The sequence below is a fragment of the Balaenoptera ricei genome, chromosome 3, assembly GCF_028023285.1.
Source record: "Balaenoptera ricei isolate mBalRic1 chromosome 3, mBalRic1.hap2, whole genome shotgun sequence".
NCBI lineage: Eukaryota > Metazoa > Chordata > Mammalia > Artiodactyla > Balaenopteridae > Balaenoptera > Balaenoptera ricei.
The window spans coordinates 71395991-71419296 of NC_082641.1; the positions used below are offsets into that span (position 1 = coordinate 71395991).

The window sequence follows — 23306 nt, forward strand, 5'->3', positions numbered from 1 at the left end:
GTCAGTTTACACGAGAGAACTGCAGTTTCACTCGTGCATCTTTACAGTCAATCCTCACTCAGAAGGAGACTTTAGTGTTTGACGAGTGCCTGGTGATTTGTGCGGACTGTGCGTTTAAGAGATTATGTAAATTCAGTGTGTGTCACACAGATCTTTCTCTTCCTCCTGTGAACTTGCTACCTCCGAGAGAACTTCTTGATGGCACATCTTTTAGATGACATAATTTCAGCAACCCTTAGGGCTTGCTTTCTAAGTGACTGCGCTTGGGACGAGATGGCTATTTTCTGGGTTTGACTTTGCGGTGTTTCTTAGAGAAAGCCCTCACTGAAAGGGTTAAGGTATGTTACTGCAGCAGTTATCAGCAGACCAGCCATCTACCTTTGGTACTTACAGGAATTTTATGGCTCTTGATCATATTATCAAATTCTTCATTAATTTTTTTGTATTTTTCTTCAGTGCGTGGGGTGAGTGCATAAGAGGAGTCGGGATCGGGGCTTTCACAGCCTTTGTTTTCTTTCTTGTTCAAGGCCTGCCAGGTTCAGAGAAATATCAAGAGTAAAAAAAATGAAGGGTGTTTTGAGTACTTACACACAATCTTTGCCTGCTGATCATTAGATCAATATCTTCGTTAATTTTCCTGTACTTGTCCTCAGACTCAGGGCTGTGACCTACTGAATCGTCTGCATCAGGATCTGGGCTGTCACAGCCATTAAGGCCCTTCTTTCTCAACGTCTGAAATACATAATTTGGAAAGTTCAAACCTAGACAAAGGCTGTAAAAGACATTCAGGGGTGTCACAGACGTTCAAGCTTGCCAGTATTTTAGGTTATTACATGTGTTGTATTACATTAGGGTAAAGAAAAACCGTAGAAAGACACCATGAGTCATTTCAACAGTGCACTCAATACTACTTAAAAAAAAAAAGTAAAAGGGAAATATTCCTTCTGCAACCAAATTCGATGAACAAAGATGGTATGAGGATTGAAGTTTCATGATCTGGAATTCATATGTGCTCCAAATATCTAGTGACAGACGATCACAGAATACAAATAAGGGGGCAAATTGCAACACTGTTTTCCCACAGAAAAATTAGAAGTTAGGACATTACACAATGATTTCAGAAAATGTGATCATGACAAAAGCAGAAATGGTGGCAACAGATCCCTAGTTTGAGTTTAACATAATGGTTGGCACTAAAAGTGTCCTGCCACCCCTTTGGATGTGCACTTGACAGCAAAAGGTGGTAGGAGAACCCAGCTAACATTCTCACGAAGTACCCATTAAGAATGTTCAGACCCTGTGATCATAACGAGAATCAACTTTGTTTAGTCTGGTTAAGAGTTTTATATGTGTGAAAACCTGTACTGAAATTGATAATACTGAGAAGTTTTCTGCCTAAACAGAGGCTGAGAAAAACGTCAACAGAGCTGAGCTTAGGGCTTCATGATCATGACCTGAGTAAGGAAGCCAAAGAACACTGCAGAGAGGTAACCAAGTCAGTAACGACTGAAGTAGCACAAGTTCCTCCTGGCTGCAGCTGAGGAGGGTCACCCTGAGACTGCCTCCTGACACACGAAAGTGAAAAGTCAGTGCCTCTTCTCGAACCTCCTGTCTCCTGAATGTACGTCTGGTCTAGTTTCAGCTGTCACAGAAGGATAAATACTCATGTAACACTGTAACAGGAAAAGTATGAGTCAGGAGTTTTACGTTCTTTTTTTCTTCTTTTTAAAATTGATGGTTGTCAACTTAATGGGATATGATCCTATTTACAGAGATAGTTATGTTTTTAGAAATCATAAAACTTCTGATTAATCAATCACACAGCTTGCCATGTTAACTTTTAATAGACTAGCAACATTTCTGAATTTTCCTGGTACTACCAAATCGTTTAGAAAGAGCTGTGTACCTAAGTGTCTCTTATCAATGGAAAGTTCAGCAGAGCTCATCTTTATTAAAGACCGAATTCACATACAAATAAAGCAAAAGCTGCGACATCAAGCTAAGGAATTCAAAGCTGAGATAACACTCCATTTTTAATTCATGAAATTGGGGAAAACAAATAAAACAACATGAGTTAAAAAGGGGGTGTGAGTCTTAAAATTTAAACTCCTTGGCTCTTATTGATGTGTAACAAATGTAACATTTTAAAAATTAGTTTCTGAAGCACTAAAGATTTTCAGTTAAAATCAAACTGAGAGCTACCATTTTGAATATGTCTAAGATACACTGTGGCTCTGTAAATATTTATTAATGTTATAGTGATATAATATAACAAATAAACATATGGTTACAGCTTATTATGTGGTAAAATGTTTGAATATTAAAATGAATATTTTGACACACGGTGATAAAATATACATTTACAATCTTGGGGAATTTATAACTGGTGGGGCCACCTGTCCCTCTCTCATGGATTTACAGCTATCATTTTTCACCCAGAATAAGCACTCCTAGAGGGTTCCTACAATAATACTATAGAGGATGTCACAATACGTTAGAATAACAATTTTATTTGCTAACTTAATTTCCTATATTTTAAACTCTTTTGTTAGCATTATCTCAATCACAAAAACATTCTTCCGGGTGACGACTATTTGTATTATGATGTGGTTCTGCTTTGATCTCCACATGTCCTTGAGCTTTTAAGAATAATTTCTGAGTGTCTTGCATCATACTCCACGAATTTTTCATAAAAATTCACTTATGCAGAAAAAAATATGTAAGATCAAGAACATATTATTTGATATTTTTTCAGAATTTATCTACTGATATTTCTCTAGGGCATGTTAAGAATATTCTTATATAAACCCCTCATTTAAGGTCTTATCTGGTATAACATTAATTTACAGTCTTATCTAGACAGTAGATTTTTCAATGTGCACCCGAATCTTTTATCCAATAAATCTTCTTGTGAAAACTATAGTTGTTTTGATGTGCAGATTTTTGACAACAGAACGCAAGGGTTAGGAGAGGCCTGTCAACTGTCATTACAATCCATCTGGCACATACATGTGTGCTAAATATTCTTACAAAGCTTTCAGGGGTAGATATTGTGTTTGGTTTATAAAAATTCAAACATCAATTACACTTTATTGAAAGAGCTCCACAAATATTAACTCATTATCTCTCACAAATCTTCCAGGAAGATTTCAGGAAACCTTATGCCAGGTCTCAGGCCAGCATGTCCCAGCACAATGGCCCAAGGCTCCCGCCTCCTGCCAGGCCACGGTGCCGTCACCTTGCCCCTGCCTAGGCTTTCCCACACTTGTGAAGTGCGAAGTGAGAGATGTGGAATAGACCTCGCCCACTCATATGTACCTACAGCAGTGGACTGAACACTGAAATAAATTAGGTAGAATTGAAAAAAAAATTAGGGTGTGGGAAAATTGTAAGTATAAAAATATGGCTAACATGTTGATACTTCTTAGATGTCAAGTTTTAGACCAAGCGGGAATGCTTGTTGTTCAATAAAACATTTCTCAGTTTATAGGTTAAAAAATGAATTAGATCAATAGCTCCTTTATACCTAAACACTTATATAAACTATTAAGTAAACAAAGCAAGTGGCATGAAGTCACAAAGGAAATGCCAGTGATGGGAATAAGAGGGAAACAGTGGCTCATTTTCTCCCAGTAAATTCTTCTTATGTCTGACTACATCATCCTACAATGAATATCACCACTATTTAAGTAATGAAATATCTCTACCATTTAAAGGCACTTATAGTCTTATTTCAAGTTATATTATGTTATTTAAAAGAGGAGTATTTTGAGAAATACAAACACAAAACCCAAGAGCATATTGAGCTCTAAATTCCCATAATCACATAACCAGAACATTGAAAAAACTGTTCAAAAATATTACTCTCAGCTGAGATCTTGTAGAACACATTTCTGCTAAGTACAAATTATTACAGTGGAATTATAAAGCTCTGAAAATGGAAGTAATGGCACAAACTTTACCATAGTTTGAATGTCGAACCGTAAGACTAATCTTATCTTTATTATATTAAAAATCTACAGCTGTTTAATGATGACAAAAGAATTAGTATGAGATTCAGCCAAGTCTGTCTTTATCACAGTAATAAATAGCTGATATTAACTAAAGGGATTACTAAATGGATAAATAAGCATTATTCCCTACGGCCTTTTTCTAGTAAAATCAAAATCTCTGTCACTGGCCTTTGAAAGATTCTCTGATCTTTTATAAATGTTACTGGTCAGGTAATGTAGGCACTTAAATCATTATTCTTTCACAGGGGCTAGAAGTCCTGGATGTATATATTTTAAGTGCCTCTCAGCTGACTATGTTTTGAGAGATTTATTCTGTATGTCAAGATAAGGCAAGAGATCTACTGAAACCACCAGCTTCCCTTGCTTCACATCTAAAGAAACTCTTCCCTCAGAGAACTCTGTAAATCTGGAGTCAGCCTTCCATGTGAGAGTGACACTTGTGGGGTAGATCGTTGACTGCAGAGGCTTCTGGGATGTTTTCACAAGGCAGCGACTGTCATGCAGTGAGCTGAGAACAGCCTTTTCTGAGAGAAGTAATTAGATTGACAGAAGGTGACATACTCCAAACAATAAATGGGAAAAGGAGTGCAGACAGGTAATCCAAAAACCACGTGGAATCTCCCCTCCCAGACATGTGGACATATGGACCCTGCATTATTACATTTGTTCATTGGGAAAACTTGAAATACATATAAACTGACAATGATAGGTGACAGGTGCCTCAAAAATTCTAATGAAATAGATGTAGGGAACAGATTCTATTTCATTACTGAAAGGAATATAAATGAAAAAGAATGCCACATGGAGCTCTCATATCTTGTCTTAGACATTATGTTATCAACTAGAAAATCCCTTCTGTATACAATGGTTAAAACTGGCTTCCCCTTCCTAATTTATTTCTTGTTAGTCGAAAAGAAATATCTAAATTATTGGCCTTTTTCAATTGTATGGAGACTATAATATTTTACGTTGATGCTATTTAAGTAAAATTTAGCTTCTTTCAGAGACCCACCATCACAGATTAAAAGCTTCCAGTCATTCAATTTCTTTCCATGTCTGCAGTCTTAGTTCTCAAGAATATATTATTTCCATCATCTTTCTTTTTCTGTGCCTCCCCATTTCACAGCAGAAATTTCAAATCCCCTTGTGAAAAAAACCCCAAAATACTCTTACTAATTTTCGTTAAAATTCAAACAATCACCCTTTCTTGCACAGCTAGCATTACTCTTCCAAGGGCTGATGTATCAAGAACACATGCAGGAATTGTTATTATAAGTTGAGTGAATGTCCTGTTCACACAAAAGCCAAGAAAAAAAGACATCAACTTAGGAAAAATAGCTTCCTTTCTCTGATATTAAATCATTTTTGTGCTTGTCTATCACAGCTTTATGAAGATAAGTGTGTGCTCTTCACAAGCTGAATAATCTTTAGAAAGCAGTGAATCCACACAGGCGCAGGAGGTGCAGTTGAAATGGAGACTGCCCTTCGCTGAACTTTCTGAGCGCATTTCACAAATACCCTCCCACCCTGGTGCTGATACAACACTGTTGCTTCCAGGCCCTTCAGTATCTGTGGAGTGGCTGCCACCTTAAGGACTGTGCTCAATGACTTACTTCATTTAAAACACATTCAGCAAATAATTACTGAGAACCTACTGTATACCAGACACTGTTTTGTGTACCTGTAGAGAAGCAGGCAATACAAATTCAAACTAAAAGCTCTGACCTGACCTATAATATTGTATGTCTTTTGGTGGTTTCTAGCACAGATTACTTAGGCTGGGGGAAGATCAGGTGCCAAGAAATTCCTCCACAAGTTTTAATAATCAAAACTGTAAGCATTGTCTATACTCTCTTTCCTTGTTCCATCGTTCTTCTTTGTTCTTAATATAGAAATGAAAAGGCACATTAAAATACTGTGAATTTAGTAAATCAGTAGGTAGACTTTAATTAGACAGGCAAATCATAGCTAGTATAGAGTATGCAAAAATTAAATATTATCCTAAATTATCCATTTGTGGTGAAAATTTTCATAAGAAATCAAAAACATAAACCTTAACAACACTACATTTCTCTAGGTTATTAATGCTCATTCTAACCAGATATTAACTCCTACTCAGGTAAGCCTGGGAAGAGCTGGAGAATTTCACTGTTTTGTTTTCGTTCCTCTCCTCAAAAGACAATCTTCATATTGGACTTGAAATTATTTTCACTGAATAATTTTCCATCTTTAAATACTGGAAATAAAAGACTGATTGAAGATTTGAAGACTTTTAATGTACAGACCTAAAGAAATATCCAGCCACTCCTCCTAATGGCCACAAATTCTTTCATATAAGTATTTAGAGGGTGATAGTTCCTAGAATTACTGATACTCTAATATTGGATGAGACCACCAAGGACCATCTGGCTCTTCCTCATGCCTTCCAGAGAGAGGATAATGCTGCACCAGCACTGGCCTTTCATATCTCATGCCCTTGCTCAAGCCAGGCTCTCCTACCGGAATGACCCCACCAGTATCTGTTCCCTGTATGCAGACAGTCCTCCTCCAAGGGACAGCTGACACATCCTCGCCTCTCTGTAGACTTCTCTGATCACCAGGACTGAATTAATTTCTCCCTAATTCATGCACTCATTTCTTGTATACATTTTTCTATTAGAGCTTTTATCGCAAATTATTATTTATGTGTTTGTCTCCATTGCTAAATCGCTAGGTAATTAAAGCACCTTCCTTTATTCACTTTTGAAGTTGCAATATAGAACAGAGCCTGACACACTGTAGGTGCTCAGTAAATGCTTGCTGAGTGAACAGAACACACATTCCACTTCAGTGATACTGCATGCAGAGGTTTTGCGACTGGACAGAGGCTATTTGGCTGGCTGAAGGTGAAAATGGTAGTGGGATCTAGACCTCTTGACACATATTACTAAGTGCTACTATGTCAGGTGTTGTCTGTGGTCCTCTGGATGTAAGAATGCTTTTTCTGGATATATGATTAAGATAATTTGTTTACATGTTTTTCTTCCCATGAGTGAGCTCCTGGAGGTTAGGCATTGTTTACTAGTCATCTTCTATCACGAGGACTTAGCACAGGGCCTGCCATGAGGCAGAAGCTTAATAAATGTTTGCAGTATTAATGACAGACTGAATGAATGGATGAACGGAAAGAACAGGAAGAAATGCTAGAGGGAGAAAGTGTAGTCTCAGTGTAGGAGTTTTGCAACTGCAATTTTCTTTTTTCACATTTTATATTATTATTTCACACTGTTAAAAGTCAGTTATTATTTTAGTCTTTTTAAGTAACTGTTACAAAGTGACTATTTTCTGAAATGTACCATTTTAAACTTAGAAAGCAATGCAGTAGAGGCATAATGTGTACTAGGAATGAAACTGATCATAACTTATCAGGAGATTTATATCATTAAATACTTAAAATCTGCTGTATTGGTCTACATATGTAATGTCAGAAAAACTGAACATTCATGAAATCTTTAAGGGAGAAAAGCCACAAGTATATAATCTCAGTTATGAAATGGGTAGCAGGAAAAAGGGGTACAGAATTCAGCACAGGAGGAGAAAAAAGGGAGTGGTATTTTAGGCAGCATGTATAAGGTTAGAAAAGGAAAAGCAGAAAGCTTCAAGAAAGGAATACAGGGAAACTTTTGGGAATGTGAGTCAGATACTATAAATTTGAAATGAGTATGTTTCAAAATTCTTGGGCAAAGTTCATTTTTTTCCCCATTCTTGGATACTGGTCTCCTGCTCCACTGTTCTCTCTGGCTTTGACATTGGTCTTATTCTGGGCCAATCTTAGCCTGGAGGATTCATGGAAAATCAGGGTGATTCTAGGGCCAAGCAGATGATTCAGGCTTCCTCAGGATAGGTCAGTGGTTTCGTGTTTTTATTAAGGTTTCTTCCACCACACCTCTTTTGGAACCTGGACAGGCATGCATCAAGGAGGCTGGCCTAGAACAGGACTGAGATGGGGAAATTTGGCATGAAATGTCTCCTGACATTCTGAATCCAGGAGAGATCTGAAGTGAAATATGAAACAGGGAATGTTTTCATATACAGTGACTGAAATGCATGCTAAAATATGCAGTTAATCCTAATAATCTCTATAAAGCAGGCTAAGAAAATAAAGGCTGGAATACAAAACAAAAATCTGAGATATAAAGGATCAAACTGTAGATGAGTTTGAAAAATGGATGATGTTAGTGATTTCTTAAATAAGGAAGGAAAAGATAAGGCAGAATTATAAATTAAACAAAGGTTGAGAAAGAGAGGAGAGGAGCAAATGAACAAAGACCAGGAAGCAGGATTTTTGAAAGTACAAAATATGAATGCAATTCATCTACTAACCTTTTTGGACTATGGCATTTTACTTGCAAATAGGATACAGGGATAAAAAAGCAGATATTGGGGCACTGATTCTTTAAAAATAACATGTTGAAGCATAATTTATAAACCATTAATGACTTATTTTAACAAAAGAAGATGTATATGTTATCTTGAGTAATGACAGTAAGGTCAAATCATTATTTTTGTTTCCCTGTGGCTCTTATCTAGTTGCAAATGCCTTTTTATTCAAGTTGGGCCAGTGCGTGATTAGTCATTTGAAAAGGGAGTAGCCTTCAGTGCCTTATTTATCAGTCAGCTCAGGATTATACTTAGTCATCGTACTTCCTCATTTCTGTAGGATTCCCATGATCTCTGCTACATCATTGATTTTCCCATTTATATTTTTGATTCCATCCTCTCCTTTCACCCATTCCCCTCCCAACTTTCCTTTCCTAGGAAACATCGCAACTTAGTTGCTGGAGCTGGAGACCCAGAAATCACCCGAGACTCCACCATCTCTTGACTCAACCATCATTGTTTATCTACTTGGTCTCCCATCCCTAGTCTGTTTGTCCCCTGACCCCCACTTTCCAGTTAATCATTCTTCCTTCTTTTGGCAGGGTCTTAATAAAATGCAAATCTAACTGTATCACTGTTCTCCTTATAAACCACGGTGGCTTCCAACAGCCTCACCCACTAGTTTTCACAGCAAGCCCTCCGCCTGCCTTTCCGACACTATTTCCTCTCTTCTCCCCCAGCGCTCTAGGTTCTGCCAAGGGGGAACTTCTCCCCATTTCCCAAGTTAGGTAGCCCCTTTAATAACACTGTTTCGATATGTATCATTTATTCTTGTCTGGAATATCCTTCTTTACTCCTCTCTGCTACACAAACCACAGTCATCCTAGGACATCTATTACCTAAGGCATCACTTGGTCTGCGAAGCTTCTTCCTAACTCTCCTAGGCACTTAGAGACTCCCTTCTCTGTACCCCTAGAATCCTTACCTTTTTGTGTTTTTTAAATAATATGTGGTGCTTTATATTGTAATTTATCTTTTAACATGTCTGCTTCACCACTTGACAGTGAGTTCTGTTAGGGTTGGATATTTCTGGCTCCCGACAGAGGGTCTGATTAATATATGTGGGCTCAATATATGTTCTCAGTAACTGTTCATTGCATGAATGAATAAGCAAACAAATTTGACAGTCATACTTTCTAACGGTGACAGACTAACTGAAATGAGTTGGGTGGTCTCCTAAGGTGACAGTGTTTTTTATTTTAATAAGATCGGTAAGTCAAAATTCAAGGAGCATGAGTTCTGGTAGGTTAAAGCAATCTCTGTAATTACTTCATGACTGTGGCACAGGATATCCCTGTGGAGAATAGAGGGAACAGTGGAGGTAACATAGAATATTGTATACAGGACACAAAGGGTTGGGATCCTTTGTGTTTAGAATTGCTGAGTCCTGGGAATCATGGGCTGATCCCTTCCATGCTCTCAAGTCTTTTGTGGCTTTTGGTGCTCTAAGTTACCACCAGGAGGACATACACACAGTGAGAACCAAAAATACTGCAAGAGGTGCTTTTGTGCATTCTTTTCTCTGTTTCTAGGTTTTCCCTCAGAAACAAGGGCACTACCTTTGATGTAAGTTTAAGAATCTTTGTTAGTTGGGATCTATAGTTTATCACTAGCTTATCAGAAAAGAAGAGCGCTCTGTGTACACTCATAAAAGGCAACACAAAATAAAATAACACAAAATAAAACGATTTGAGGTTGACAACTGACTGACTCGAGTCCTGACAATTTTGATAACACCTGAGAATGGTACCTGAGATAGCCAAATCTCACTTCTGAGATAGCCAGCCACTCCCAGATGAAGGTTAAGTTGCTTCCTTTCCTAATACCTCTCGCCCACCCTGAGCCTCTGCCAGGTTGAAGAGAGGTAAAGCGCTCCAGTGGGCTTGGCCCTGGCCCACTCTCTCCTGAGCTGGCCCTTGGCCTGAGAGGGAAACCCTCTCTTTGTCATTCATTCTTACTGTTGTAGTTGCCATGTCTTAGGTCACAGGCCAGCCCAACATGCACCATGAACAGACTTTAGCCTGAGGTATCACTGAAAATACTTTACACCAAGTTTTTTTTTTCTCTACCTCAATTTATTAAATGATGGGGAGAGAGATTTTCAAGGACCAATTCTGGATTGTGAACACAGATTTTATTTATGGTTTCCTCACCTTCTTCCCCATGATACCTGACATTCAAACTTTTTTCCTAATTGATTTCTCTCTCTCCTCAATAAACTAGCCTGCTCTCCAATGAGTGGCAATAAGCCATTCTCTATTGACACTTCTCAAGAGAAAAGTTTTGACTTTGGTTATTCTATAGTGATTGGGCAGCAACGATAGGAAAGGGCCTCTTATACTCCAGCTCCCCAGTCAGTATACCGTGTGAAGAAGAGCCTAAATACCAGTTCTGAGGGTTTTGCCTGGATCTGTGATATGCCATCTGGAAGACTAGTATTGACAACTGTGTTAGCACATGCTGCTCAGTACCTATACTGCTCTGATATGTCAAAATGAGGTATCAGGACTGCAGAGCATTGTATGAGAACAATATGCGAGTCACAGCTACAGTGGCTGCCAGGGGAGGGAAGAGTCTCAATGTGTTAGAACACACCCCCATGAGAGCAGAAACTTTTTTTTTCACCTCTGTATCCACAACAACTTGAATGTGCTCAGCACATGGATAACACCCAGTAAATATTGTTGTTAATAAAAGAATAATGGAATCCAAGGCTGCAGCGTCAGAGGTTCTTATTTAAGATGGAAACACAATGGGATCTGAAAACACACAGGGAGCAGTTGCTAGGTTCGTACTCAGGGCGTAAGCTGCTTTCACCCCTACCAACCACTCTCTCTAATTCCACATATGAATTTAAATTATAAACGGAAAGAATCATGAACTAGAGAGTTAATGGAATTAATATGTCTCTCTTTTATGCTTCCTCAGAACTTTGTAATTAATATTTATTTTATAATGTTGCTCTCTGTAGTCTTGTTTTATTTTATTTTCTAGATTATAAGATTTCTGTAGACAGGAAGTGTCTCATGAGCGCTTTCTTTCTATCCTTGGCAACTAGTGCAGTAGACAGTAGAACGTTGCAAGAAATTGGTTAACTCTTTTGGATGGGTGTCATACATGGGAATACCTCTAAGGAGAGCCTGGTGACATATAATAAGGAGGCTCAGAAAGATTAAGCAAAAGCTAGTGGGGATCCAAGCTTTTCCTTTCCTTTAACACTGAACCTTCTCTCTCTCCTTTCAACATTAGCAATGTTTGTGAGGTCTGTCAAAGGCTAGCAACCTTGGTCTCTAGCCTTACTCCTATGACTTGCCTCTTTCAATGTAGAATCCCCTGGAACTTGGTTAATACAGTATTAATATTTTCGTTTTATTGGCTAACATACTAGAAAACTTTCTGCTTAACAGAGAGTGCCCAAAATATCATATGGGTGGGATGGTCACTGGTCAGGGACTGGGCCAGCTACACCAGTGGCTGGAAGGACACCACGGGACTTCATCAGTCTTGGTGTGTGGACAGAAAAGCAGGATGTACTCCCAAGCAAACAACAGGCCAGCAATGGCAGCCGGAAGTCAAGATGCAGGGAAGAAAGGCTCCTTATAGGTTCCAAGGGTTGTCCTGGAAGTAAGGTAGTTGTGCTGGATGTCAGGTTTGCAGGATGTTATCAACTGGTCAGGTAACAAATCTCTACCTGTCACACTCACATCAGGCATTAAGAAAGTCCCTCAGACCAAACCTCCAAATGCACAGCAGTACACTTACAATGCTCCCTCCTTTCTTTTCTGCAAATAAGTTTATTTTGGTTTATACCTCTTATCTCTCTCACCACATTAAAAACTACTGTGGGGAAGGAAAGGGTCTAATCTATTTATCCTCTATAGTTGTTATGTTACTATCACAAACCTAACACGTGGATTGGTAATCAGTGGTGGACTTTACATTCAATTACCTTGGGCAGGTGTCCAATGAAAAAAAGTTTGTTAAAACTGTACTTCTTAGTAATCAAGGAGCGTCAGATAAATAAAAGGTGCTTAAAAATAAAAGTGCTTCAAAATCCTCAGGCAGTTGTTCAGTTCTAGCCCTTTTAAGGCTTTTGTTGTATTTACAAAACACACTGCTATCATTCTAGTCACGGTTTATTTAACTAACCCGCCCTGCAGTCTCGGAGTGGTTCCCTCTGTGGGGTCACTATGCGCCCGCCTCAGTGTCCACACAAGACTGGGCTCCTGGAGGGCAGGGCTGCGCCTTTTATCTGGGAATCCCTAGGACCAAGCAGAGCACCTGGCACCTAGAATTTCATCAATTAGTATGAATTTTGAGTTCATTAATCAAAGGCCCTCTCTGTTTGCTTTCCTAACAATATAATTATTTCCAGATGCTACCAGAAAAATAACCAGAGTATCTATGGGACAGACATCAAAAATGCCAGTAGCATTTCAAAGTCAGGACTCTTTATTCAACTTTCCACAGGGACTTGCCCTCTAGTTTCCTGGCTCTTTTGTTATTGGGGGTTGCTATCTCCTTGACTCACATTGTAGTTCCTGCTATTTTATAGTTTTGATGTGAAGGGTCCTTTCTCATTAGTGTAGACAATTATGAATTGAAGGTAATAATTAGAAATAAATAGGCCATAGGCCATCTACAAATGGATTCTGAAAATACCTAAGATACATTCCATTATGGCAAACTAGGATATTCCCTTCTGGATTAAATATTTACAAATAAAATAAAATTCATAAGAAATGTTTTAGAAAGCCTAGTATTATTATCAAGTGCTGATCAAGGCCTACATACGCTGTCACCTTATTATTTTATGTGCAAATTTAAATTTTTGTAAATTTATGTGTCTAAATTAAATGACCTAGTAATTAAAATCAAACTCCTTTCAATTCACTTTCCTTATGCTATGAATGTTATCTATATATGAATCTGTGGGCCCAGAACCTTGGACCAACTGGTAGTTCATAAAATCACATTTCCCATGATGTCATACATTACACAGATAAGTAACTTTCTTAGTTTTTGTATTCGGTCACCTTGCATTTCACAAGATGCTACAAAAGCTAGAGAGAGTATTGAGAAATGAAAACCGGAAAGGCAAGGACAGTAAATATTTAAGGCAAGTAATGACAAGAATGAAGGAGAGAAAGAGAGGATAAATAGGTGACAGATAGAAAATACATAGTGGGAAAAGAGGGAGGGAGGGAATGAAAGTGAGTGAGAGAGACGAGCTAAAGGTGTTGTGAAAGAGAGAGGGAAAAAATAATCAAGCGAGCACATCAAGTGATCCCCCTTGGTATGTAAGCTGGCTTCTCCTGGTATGTGGGCTCAGCACTTTATGATCTATCATAAAGCTTTATCACGGGCCATCAGCCAGTTTACTCATCCTGATACCCACCCCTGGCAGCGGCTCAGCACCTGTTGTCTAACTCAGTGAGGCCAAGTGGCAGCTGCCGGTCTCACAGACTGCTCTGTCCTCTGGCCCCAGACGGCCTTCTCTGACGAGTCTGTGTGGCCTTGGGCTCCAGGCCCCTGTGGCGGTAGCTGCTTGCTTTTGTAGCCAGGATGGCTTTAATAATTTCAGGCATTATCACTGGAAATGTACCGCAGCCTGATTTTTAAGTTTGGTATTTCAACTTCCATAACTTATGAATTCTCAGTGATTTTGTTAGTTCAGTGGTGAACTAAGATTTTTCATTTGTGCAATAATTTCTTCCATATTATTCATTAGATAATTATAAAAACAACATTTCCTCTTCTACGGCACGAAGAGGAAATTAAACCAGTCTTCCCGCACTATCAAAATATTAATTTTCGCCTTAATTGAATCTGTTCCTCAGCAATAACACCTACCATTTATTGAGTATATACTGTGTGCCAGGGACTGAGCCTGTAGCTTGGCATGGATCTTTTTTTAATCCTCACAGCTACTCCTCCACTATGACTGTCATTCTACAGATGAAGAAAAAGAAGGGCGAAGTGGTTCAAGAACTTGCTGAAGTCCACCAAGCTAGTTAGTGGTAGAAGCAACTTAACCAACTCATGTCCAAGCTCCAGAATTAGCTCTCTTAGCTAGCTCACTATTCTGCCTCTGCAAATTCGCCCCATTATAAAGACTGCCTAAATTATGCCTATGTTTTCTTTGAACACTTACTCTTAGGTGAAATTGGTTAATGTTTGACGAATCTTATTTTTCCATAAAGGGATACATTTGTAATGGAATTCATTTTCTGATGAATGAGCTTATCTAAAATGTTTTCCCTGTTGTGCTATTGGAATAGCCACTGCAGAGAGGGGAAGGCCCCTTCAATAATATTTTGGATGCAGCTACCTAATTAAAATGAAGGGGAGATTGTTGAAAACCTAAGGAAAGAAAGGTGACTTAATTTTTCAACCCCTATATTTTCAAGATGAGGAAGGAAGTCCTTTGCAATAATGTTTTGGCTATATCTACCTGGGTGAAGTGTAGGTTTGCTGCAATTATTAAAACAACACTTTGCAGGAAAAAGTTTCTGTTCCTAAGGAAAAAAGGTTGCTTTATATTTTTTGGTGCGTATATTCTTTAGATTCACAATCTAACTGCTCAGCTCTTGCCTTCAATTTGCTTGAGTAGATAAGTGATGCAAGGCTGGTAACTATGAGATGACATTGTTGCTGGGTTGGAGGGGGGTAGGTTGGGGAAAAGAGAAGAAATGCATGTTTTTATGGAGAAACTATTGTTTCTCTCTGGGCAAAGCTACAGGATCAAGGAGAAATCTTGTATGCATTATAAAAATTCTTCTTTTAAAACATGGGTACATAAGCTCTTTCCTTTCCTTTGTTTTCAAAATGATACTGATAACCCTGTTACTTTATAGGCCGGATGGGAGGAAAAGTAAAAGGAACGACTGTAAAAGTTCCCAATTTTTTCCAGCAGTTACAGGAAGACAGAGCAAGAAGTGAGATCTCCTTAAGTGAAAATTTCCCAGTCCCAAGGAAAAGGGGAAAACTGCAGGAGAGTTTCAAGAACCACAAGACTTGGGTTTTGCATCTTGTCAGAAAACCCTCACTGTTAGTAAAAGCCTGGGGAAAGGCTGGCACGGACCTGACTCAGCAGGGAAATGCCACCCACAGTCACCCACTCTGCTTCCGCAGTGGCTTAGCTGCCCTGTTTTCTCTGGAGGATTCCCCAGCCAGGCCAACACACACAAGTCTCTCAGATGGGAAACTGGACTTTTTGAAAATTGAAATTAAACTAAGTTGTGTAGCATTTAAAAGAAGTTTACAATTATGATACGTGGCTTTTTACACAGGCTTAAAGTCAATTTTCTGTTGAATAAATAATATTAACCACATATTAACCACCTAATGGTTTAAAAATGCCTCAAACAGCCATCACCATCATTCTGAATAGAATCCCAATTCTTTTTAAAGTCCACTGTTAAAAGATGAGGGGAAACAGTACCATTAAAAGAGGAAGCAAAACACAGTCCAAAATCTGTTTCCATAAGATAATGCACATAATTGACTAATGGTCAGAGGAATCCAATCTATACCGAGATGAGGTCTGAAGTCAAAGCAGATGTCTGGGAGAAGTTAGGAAGCCCCCCTACCCCAACTTATTACATTACGCCACTGCTGAAGCTAAAGGGACAGATAGAAATCAATGAAAGTTTTGTTGATCTGACATAGGAACTGGTACACAGGAAGATGGAAGTTATATATCTGAGTTCATCTGCTAGAAAAACTGCCAGTCTCACATGCACTGCACGTGTGTGTGTGTGTGTGTGTGTGTGTGTGCGCGCACTATACCATGAAGCTAAGAATTTTGAAAGGATCTTCAGAATTATTTCTGGGTAGATGTATTTCTGCATAGCTGTTTTAATCTTTTTCCCCCAGAAGGAAATATTTCACTTTCATAATTTAAATTCCACAAAAGTTAAGTTGTTTTATTTTAGGATGTTTGCAAACTGAATGATGGTGTCTAATGGAAAACAAATTTCTTTCCCTAATCATAATATAACAAATAGTTTGCTATCATATAATTTACTATATTTTTCTCTGATAATAAATAAAATATCTCATGTTTGTAGGAACTCAATCATGGAAAGCACTAAACTGTTTCCCCATTTCTTCGAATGTTGATCAGCATGTGCTTTGGCCTCAGTAACCAGATATCAGGTGCAGAGTTCAGAACTATAAATTTGTTGCACCTCCTATAGGTAATATTAGGGCTCTGATGGTTGTCTTTCCTCAAATCGCAATTCATCTTTGCTAGGTCTTCAGAGTGCAAAATAGGTGTGGTTCAGAAGAGAGTGTCAAACAAACATCAGTGGTTCAGAAACAATATCCTTTCCCCAGTAGCGATATACATTGTGGGTATGTGACTGGAATATTTAAAACACCTGTTCACTTGGAACTAAGCCAAATGTGTAATACTTTAGAGTGCTTGGCTCACTTCCAGGAGCATGTATTGTTAACTGCCATCAAAATACTGAGGGAGTCTGGGCAAAGATACAAGCTAGAAATGATGTAAGAGAGATATATTGTATAGTTAACAATATCATCATAATAAACACTGTTGGCTGGCTAGTATTTTAATGAAATCAATTATTTGTTTTTGCATCAGAAAAGAAAGTAGTAGTGTAGGGCCCTCTTGTCTTAGCTTTGCTAATTACTTTCACTGCCCTAAAACCTCAATCAAGCTCACCCCCTCATGCCCTCCCTCCCCACCCCCCCCAACCCCCCCTTCTCTCTTTTCACTCTATTCTTCCCTGGATACATAGTAGTTCACAAGGAACACCAGGGAATAAATTCTATCCTAACTCTATTTACCAGAGTTCAACAGAACTTGGGCAAGTCCCTCTATCTGACAGGGTTCCACCTATTTTTTTTTTTTTTTTTTCCAATTGTTCTGGCTTTAGTTAATAGACTTACTTGTGACTCCTGGTTTTTACCTTTCTCTTCCTTTTCCCTAGTTTTAAAATCTGTATGGCGAAGATCTTATCTCTGAAGAATTTCATGACTTTATTACACAAGTATTATATGTAACAATTTACAATGTGTGACATTTTGGTTGAATGTAATCACAAAATATACTGAAGAGTCAATGTCCAAGGTATGAATGTGTGTGTGTGTGTGTGAGAGAGAAAGAGAGACAGAGAGAGAGAGTAGAAAGTTAGAAAATATTGCCTACATTTACGCATGCAGGAGGAAGGAGCAGCAGGAAAGGAAATAACATGTTTATGGGGATCATGTGCCCAACATGTGCTAATGGCTATATATGTACCTTATATAAGCTAATTCTTATAAAAAAAACAAAAGCAAGATTTACTATCCCTGTTTTACTGCTTACGAAGCTAAACTTCAGCGGAGATTAAGAAACTTGCCCAAGAGAATGGAGTTTATGAAAGTGGGAGAAACCCACTTGTCTGACTCTCTAGAACTTGCATCTGTTCCTTCTCCCACACCATGCACTGTTACAGGCCATACTGGAAAAGAATATATGAAAAAAGAATGTCTCTACGTGTATAACTGAGTCACTTTGCTGTACAGCAGAGATTGGCACAGCATTGTAAATCAACTATACTTCAGTAAAAACAAAAAAAAAAAGGCTGGACTTTTAGATTATAGACGTGAAAGTGTAAGGACAGAGTTTTTACATTTGGCAGTATTGTATCCAGAATCCTGTTTATGTGGTCATTCAAAGTGCACATACTTCATTAGGAACTTCAAAGTTTATAGATTTTGATTTCTTCTTCAATTTAATCTAGAGAAGCTTATATAGTTTAAATACACCTGCTGAGGTCTCTATAATTTGCTCCTTTAAGACACTACAGCTGACATATCATCTTCAGTCAGAGAAATCCATGTGCACGTTATCAGTGCAAACTGAAATTACATGCGTATTTCAAAAACAACTTTTTTATATTATAATCATAGATGTTCATAGGATGACATAAACGGCTTAAAATACTTAAGTATAATGAAAGGTTTTAGGCTTTGTAGCATGTACACATACACACATGTTACTTATAAAAATTAAAATGTTTTGGCACGTCTACGTTGTACAATTATATTGCTTCTATCTATTTACATTTTCCAGTAGAATCTTCCTCAAGAATTGGCTGTCATTATGCTATTCTACTGCTTGAGGCCTACAGTATCATTCTCATACCTCCCGTATTGCACCTAATTCTGCACCAGACATTTACCTGTGATTTACCTGTTTTCTCCTCTTCCTCATTTCCCTTGCCATTTTTCTTACTGCTCCTTCTGTATGTGAACCTTCTATTCTTATCAAACTAATATTTTTCATGCCCTTGCTCCTTTCTTCTTGTGGATCTTTGCATAATTGGTCTTTTGAAAGGTTTGCCCCCATCCTCTTCATCAATTCATAACCACCGCTCTGCACTTGACTTGTTTGTGCCTAAAAGTGACTACCTATCATGGCCATCTTCCCTGACTTTTAAAATATTCTACTTCCTATACTTATTACTTGATTACAAGGTATCATGACCATAAACCTTACTATGTGCCAGACCCTGTTCCAAGCATTTTAAAAATGTTTAATCATTTAATTGTCATAATAACTATGTACTAGGTACTATTATTAAACCCCATTTACAAATGGGGAAATTAAGACGAAGAGTGCCTAAGTGACTTGCCCAGGGACATACAACCGGTAAGCAGTGGAGACGGATAAAAACTTAGGCAGTTTAGCTCCAGTTTGCAAACTGATTGATGCTCCCAAACACTACGTTATATGCTGCCCCCCCCCCCCAATATCTCATAATGCCTGTTATGGTGTTTTGTCTGGTTGATTCACATGTGTATTTTCTACCTTAGCTAGACTGTAAGTTTTGTGAGGTCACAGATCATGTCTTCCAAACATATCTCTCCTAGCATCACTATAAAGTTCTGTACATCCTAGGAGTTTAACAATTATTGCTAGAATAAAAACATCTACACATAAAAGTGGAAGTAAACTTCTAAAATATACATATTGGAAGCCCACTTTTAAAGTTGGAGGTAAAAATGGAATTAAAACCTTGCATGCTTTGATAATTCACAAAATAAATCTAATGTCATCGGTTATCACTAATGAAATAGCCATATTAATTTCTTTGCTATTGTATTTAATAGTTTTCAACTGTCATTATAAGCATTTGATGCATAGAAAAAACACACCTCCTCGTGTTTAAACCATCCTGCTTGTGTTATTTTGGCTTCTATTACAGATAAATAATACTGTAGACATAGCAAATCCTCAATGATTAGGAGGTACTCAAATCAATATTGGTTACAAAATATATAAAGAATGGATGCAAATTTTATAGCAAAGAGATAATTATTAATTTATATCTGCTTACTGTAACAAAAATTTGTTGTCAGCTTTTTCTGAAGTTTAACAATGCTTGAGCCAAGATGGATAAATTATACATGAAAATACCACTATGTAAGGTAAAAATGCTAATAAAACAATTATATTATTTAATGTTTATGAATGTTATACAATATGTTCTATGTAGTAATTCATGCACTGTTCTCTCCATATGATAGTCTAGCATGGTTATTCTAGCTCGTATCACTGTTATCTAGCAATGTTAAAATGATTTTTTTAGCAATTAAAATAGCAGTATTTTCCATATTACAAAGGCTTTGCTAAAAAGTCAGAAGTGAATATATTATCAAAGGTAATTATTTCCAAAATTGAATTTATCCTGCATAGCACAAATGACTCAACAATGAAAATTTTGTTTAAAAAGTGTGCATATAAAAGGCTTTGTCCCTGGAATGTAGCTCTAAGTGGCTCACTATCTAGGTTGAAAATGGCTATGCAGGGTTGTATGTCCTATTTTTCCATGCCTGCAGTAAAGATACAATATGGGAATTCAGCTTGGTAATTACTAATACACCACACAGACACAATTACACCCTGTATGCGGCATGAAGGAATCACTTGTGGTCTGCATCCATTACAAAGAGCAGCAGGGGGCCACCATGCAAGATGACAAAATGCTTTACAAGACGGAAGGAGACCAAAAGAGTCGATGTACACAGATACAAGGACCTTGATTCTTCTAGCAATGATTTAAGTCTCTTTCCATCAATTATCATCCTTTGTCTCAAGAGTCTTATCACCAGCAGCATTACAGGAACTGAACATAACAATGCTCAGACCCGTATAACCCCATGAACTGTGCTGACATTTCCACACCCTGTTGCTATGTTTGACCTGGTTATTCAGATTACTGAAGCAAAACAAAATGGAAAAAAAAAAAAAAGCGTTACGATTGCAAAACTGGCTTATGTATTTTTTTTTTTTATGGCTTACTCAGAATTCCATTTCTCTAAACTGAAAGCCATCCTACTCCCAAAACGTTCTTTTTCAAAGTAGTTTCTACTCCATTTAAAAAATTAAAAGTGAAAATCTGCTTGGATGAAAACTATAGTTGTAAGAAAGAGACTAAGTATTGGTATATCAAGGGGATATATACTTAACAAGAGAATTTTACATCTAGGGGAGCTAAACTAAAATAAGTCAGCTGCTCTCTTTAGCTACAATGAGTCACAGGATAATTTTCTTTCTGAGAAACTCTAAAGTTTCAAGTTTAATTGCAAGCAGTAAGCGGTTTTTATTATAACAGTTTCCTCCTAATTATTACACTATGTACATTATTTTACAATACTTTCATTTAAGATTCTCTTTTAAAATACATGTTATAAACATGAATTTTTAAGACCTTAGGAAAGTTAGTTAGTTATGGCAGTTTGTCAGGTTCTGTGAAACAAAGCCTTGTCTTTCAGAAAATGTTTACAACCTATGAGAAAGAAAAAAATGTGTCCTGGGGCTAAAATGTTTATTGGCACCTAGAAGTCTGAAGGGAGAGTCAGGCCTGTGGTTTTTGGAGGGCACTTTATCATCGCCCGCATTCTCAAAGGTTTCTCTGAATGAATAGAACTGGATTACTCAGCCTTCTATTCCACGCCTATTCCTCTCCATTTTCCTTGGCTCGAAAGAGAGCCAGGCTATTTTTAGTTAGGCAGTTTTCTATTTTTAGACAACTACCAGTTAGAAGACATTTGTTAGGAAAAAATTTAAACACACACACACACAAAGGGAGGAGGGAAAGAAGCTTCCCTTCACATATTGTAAAGCAGCCTTCAACCTGTAACTCCAGGCATTTCAGCTGCTTTCAATCTTGGAAAAATAAAGAAAAATTCAGAGTTCAGGGTTTTAAAAATAAACCTTCCCTCTGGCAAACAGACCAAAATACAACAAGCTGTTACTATGTGAAACAGTGACTGCAAAAACAAAGAACATTCTCCAATGATTAAACTGCGAGAAAAGTTGAAGAACTATTAGGTTATAAGAATGTTACACAGGCATGTAACAATTTCCCAGCTTCTCAGCCAGATGCAGCATGTTTTAGAATCTAAGGAAGAGGGGTGGGGGGAACCTCATCCGCAAAGTTCAGAGCAGGATGTCCAATGTAACTTTGTTTCCTTTCTCAACACCAGAGACCCTTTTATCAAACCTAAAGGTAATATTGACTGCATTTTTCAAACATTTGTATTCTATAGAATTTCCCTAAAAATTGTAACCACGTTTACAGAGAAACCATATATTAAAAAGTCCAATGCCAATGGGAAACAAAATTAAAGGCTGCTACATATATTGGATTGGCCAAAAAGTGCGTTCGGGTTTTTCCTTAAGCTCCTACAGAAAAACCCAAATGAACTTTTTGGCCAACCCAACACACATACACATAGATATGTGTGTGTGTACACAGGCATTTATATATCTCTATATCATTATCTTTATTAGTCTCACGTTTACTTTAAATGGGAATAAATGACTTGCACGTTGGCTTAGCACATCAACCTACTGTACTTATCAAAGTTGTGCTTTCATCTGTAATCCACCATGCGGTGGACGCTGTCAGGCTCTCACACTTGTAATTACTTTCGTTTCCTTCAGTTATCCCACTGCACTCTCAGTCTTATCGTGGTTCAGACTGCTGGGTGGGAGAGTCACCGGTGCATCACCAGCAACTAGCACAACGTTTGGCACACGGCCTTCACATTCATCAATATCTGCTGAATGAGAGAACAAATACTGTGCACGTTGTGTCCACAATGGGGTATCGGCCCTGGAGGGCAGGGGCGTGTCCTAATCAGTGCCGCATTTCCTAATGCACTCAGCACAATGCCTTGCACATAGGGAGCATTTCACAAATGCTTGTGGAAGAAAATCAATTCATTGGCCTTTATTAGATCTTCTTAATTTATATAAATGCTATAGTTACTTAAGAATGCAATATTTATTAAATGATATACCTATTAATATAAAATTAATATACCTATTAATTTGCTTCTTCTTTGTCCTTTGGTAAAACAGCTTTAATTACCTGAACTTTTCCTTTGATGTTGAAAATAAAAACACCTTATCTAACTTAACAGTTGACAATGGGCTCTGACATCTTTTATAGCCTGTAATCATCACCACAGCCCTGTGAGGAAGGATGGGTCAGGGTCCACAATACTCAGAGGAGGAATCTGAAGCCCAAGAGCGTTAAATAACTCACCCCACGTTAGAGAACTAATGTGTGGTGCCACAACTAGAACTTAATTTCTTTCCAGATTTGTGGGGCTTTTAAAGTTCTATTTCCCAAATGTAAAATTTAAACTCTCATGATAATGCATCAACAAACATTCTTTAGGAGAATCACTCTGCAGCTTTCTTTTTCCCCATGTGAAATTAATTCAGAACCACCACATTGAAGGAGAACCCAATCATGAAGCCCAGGTGAAGATAAAATTCCTCGCATACCTAATTAGGAAACATTAGAAGAACCTGTGCGTGCCTGCGCAGTCCCTTCCTGGTGGAAA

General features: G+C 37.9%; 1 protein-coding gene across 14 annotated transcripts in view; it reads right to left on the minus strand.

The window, feature by feature from the left end:
• MEF2C (myocyte enhancer factor 2C) overlaps positions 1 to 23306 on the minus strand; it is a 166110-nt gene that overhangs the window by 41692 nt on the left and 101112 nt on the right. For 9 of the 14 annotated variants that reach the window (XM_059916740.1, XM_059916750.1, XM_059916739.1 and 6 more), the window contains 2 exons: positions 673 to 732; positions 392 to 529 (listed from right to left, as the gene is read on the minus strand). In XM_059916740.1, coding sequence (XP_059772723.1) covers positions 392 to 529; positions 673 to 732 — 198 coding nt within the window. Of the gene's footprint in view, positions 1 to 391; positions 530 to 588; positions 733 to 23306 lie in introns of all 14 variants that reach the window. The other 5 variants (XM_059916751.1, XM_059916748.1, XM_059916752.1 and 2 more) reach the window with 3 other exon arrangements.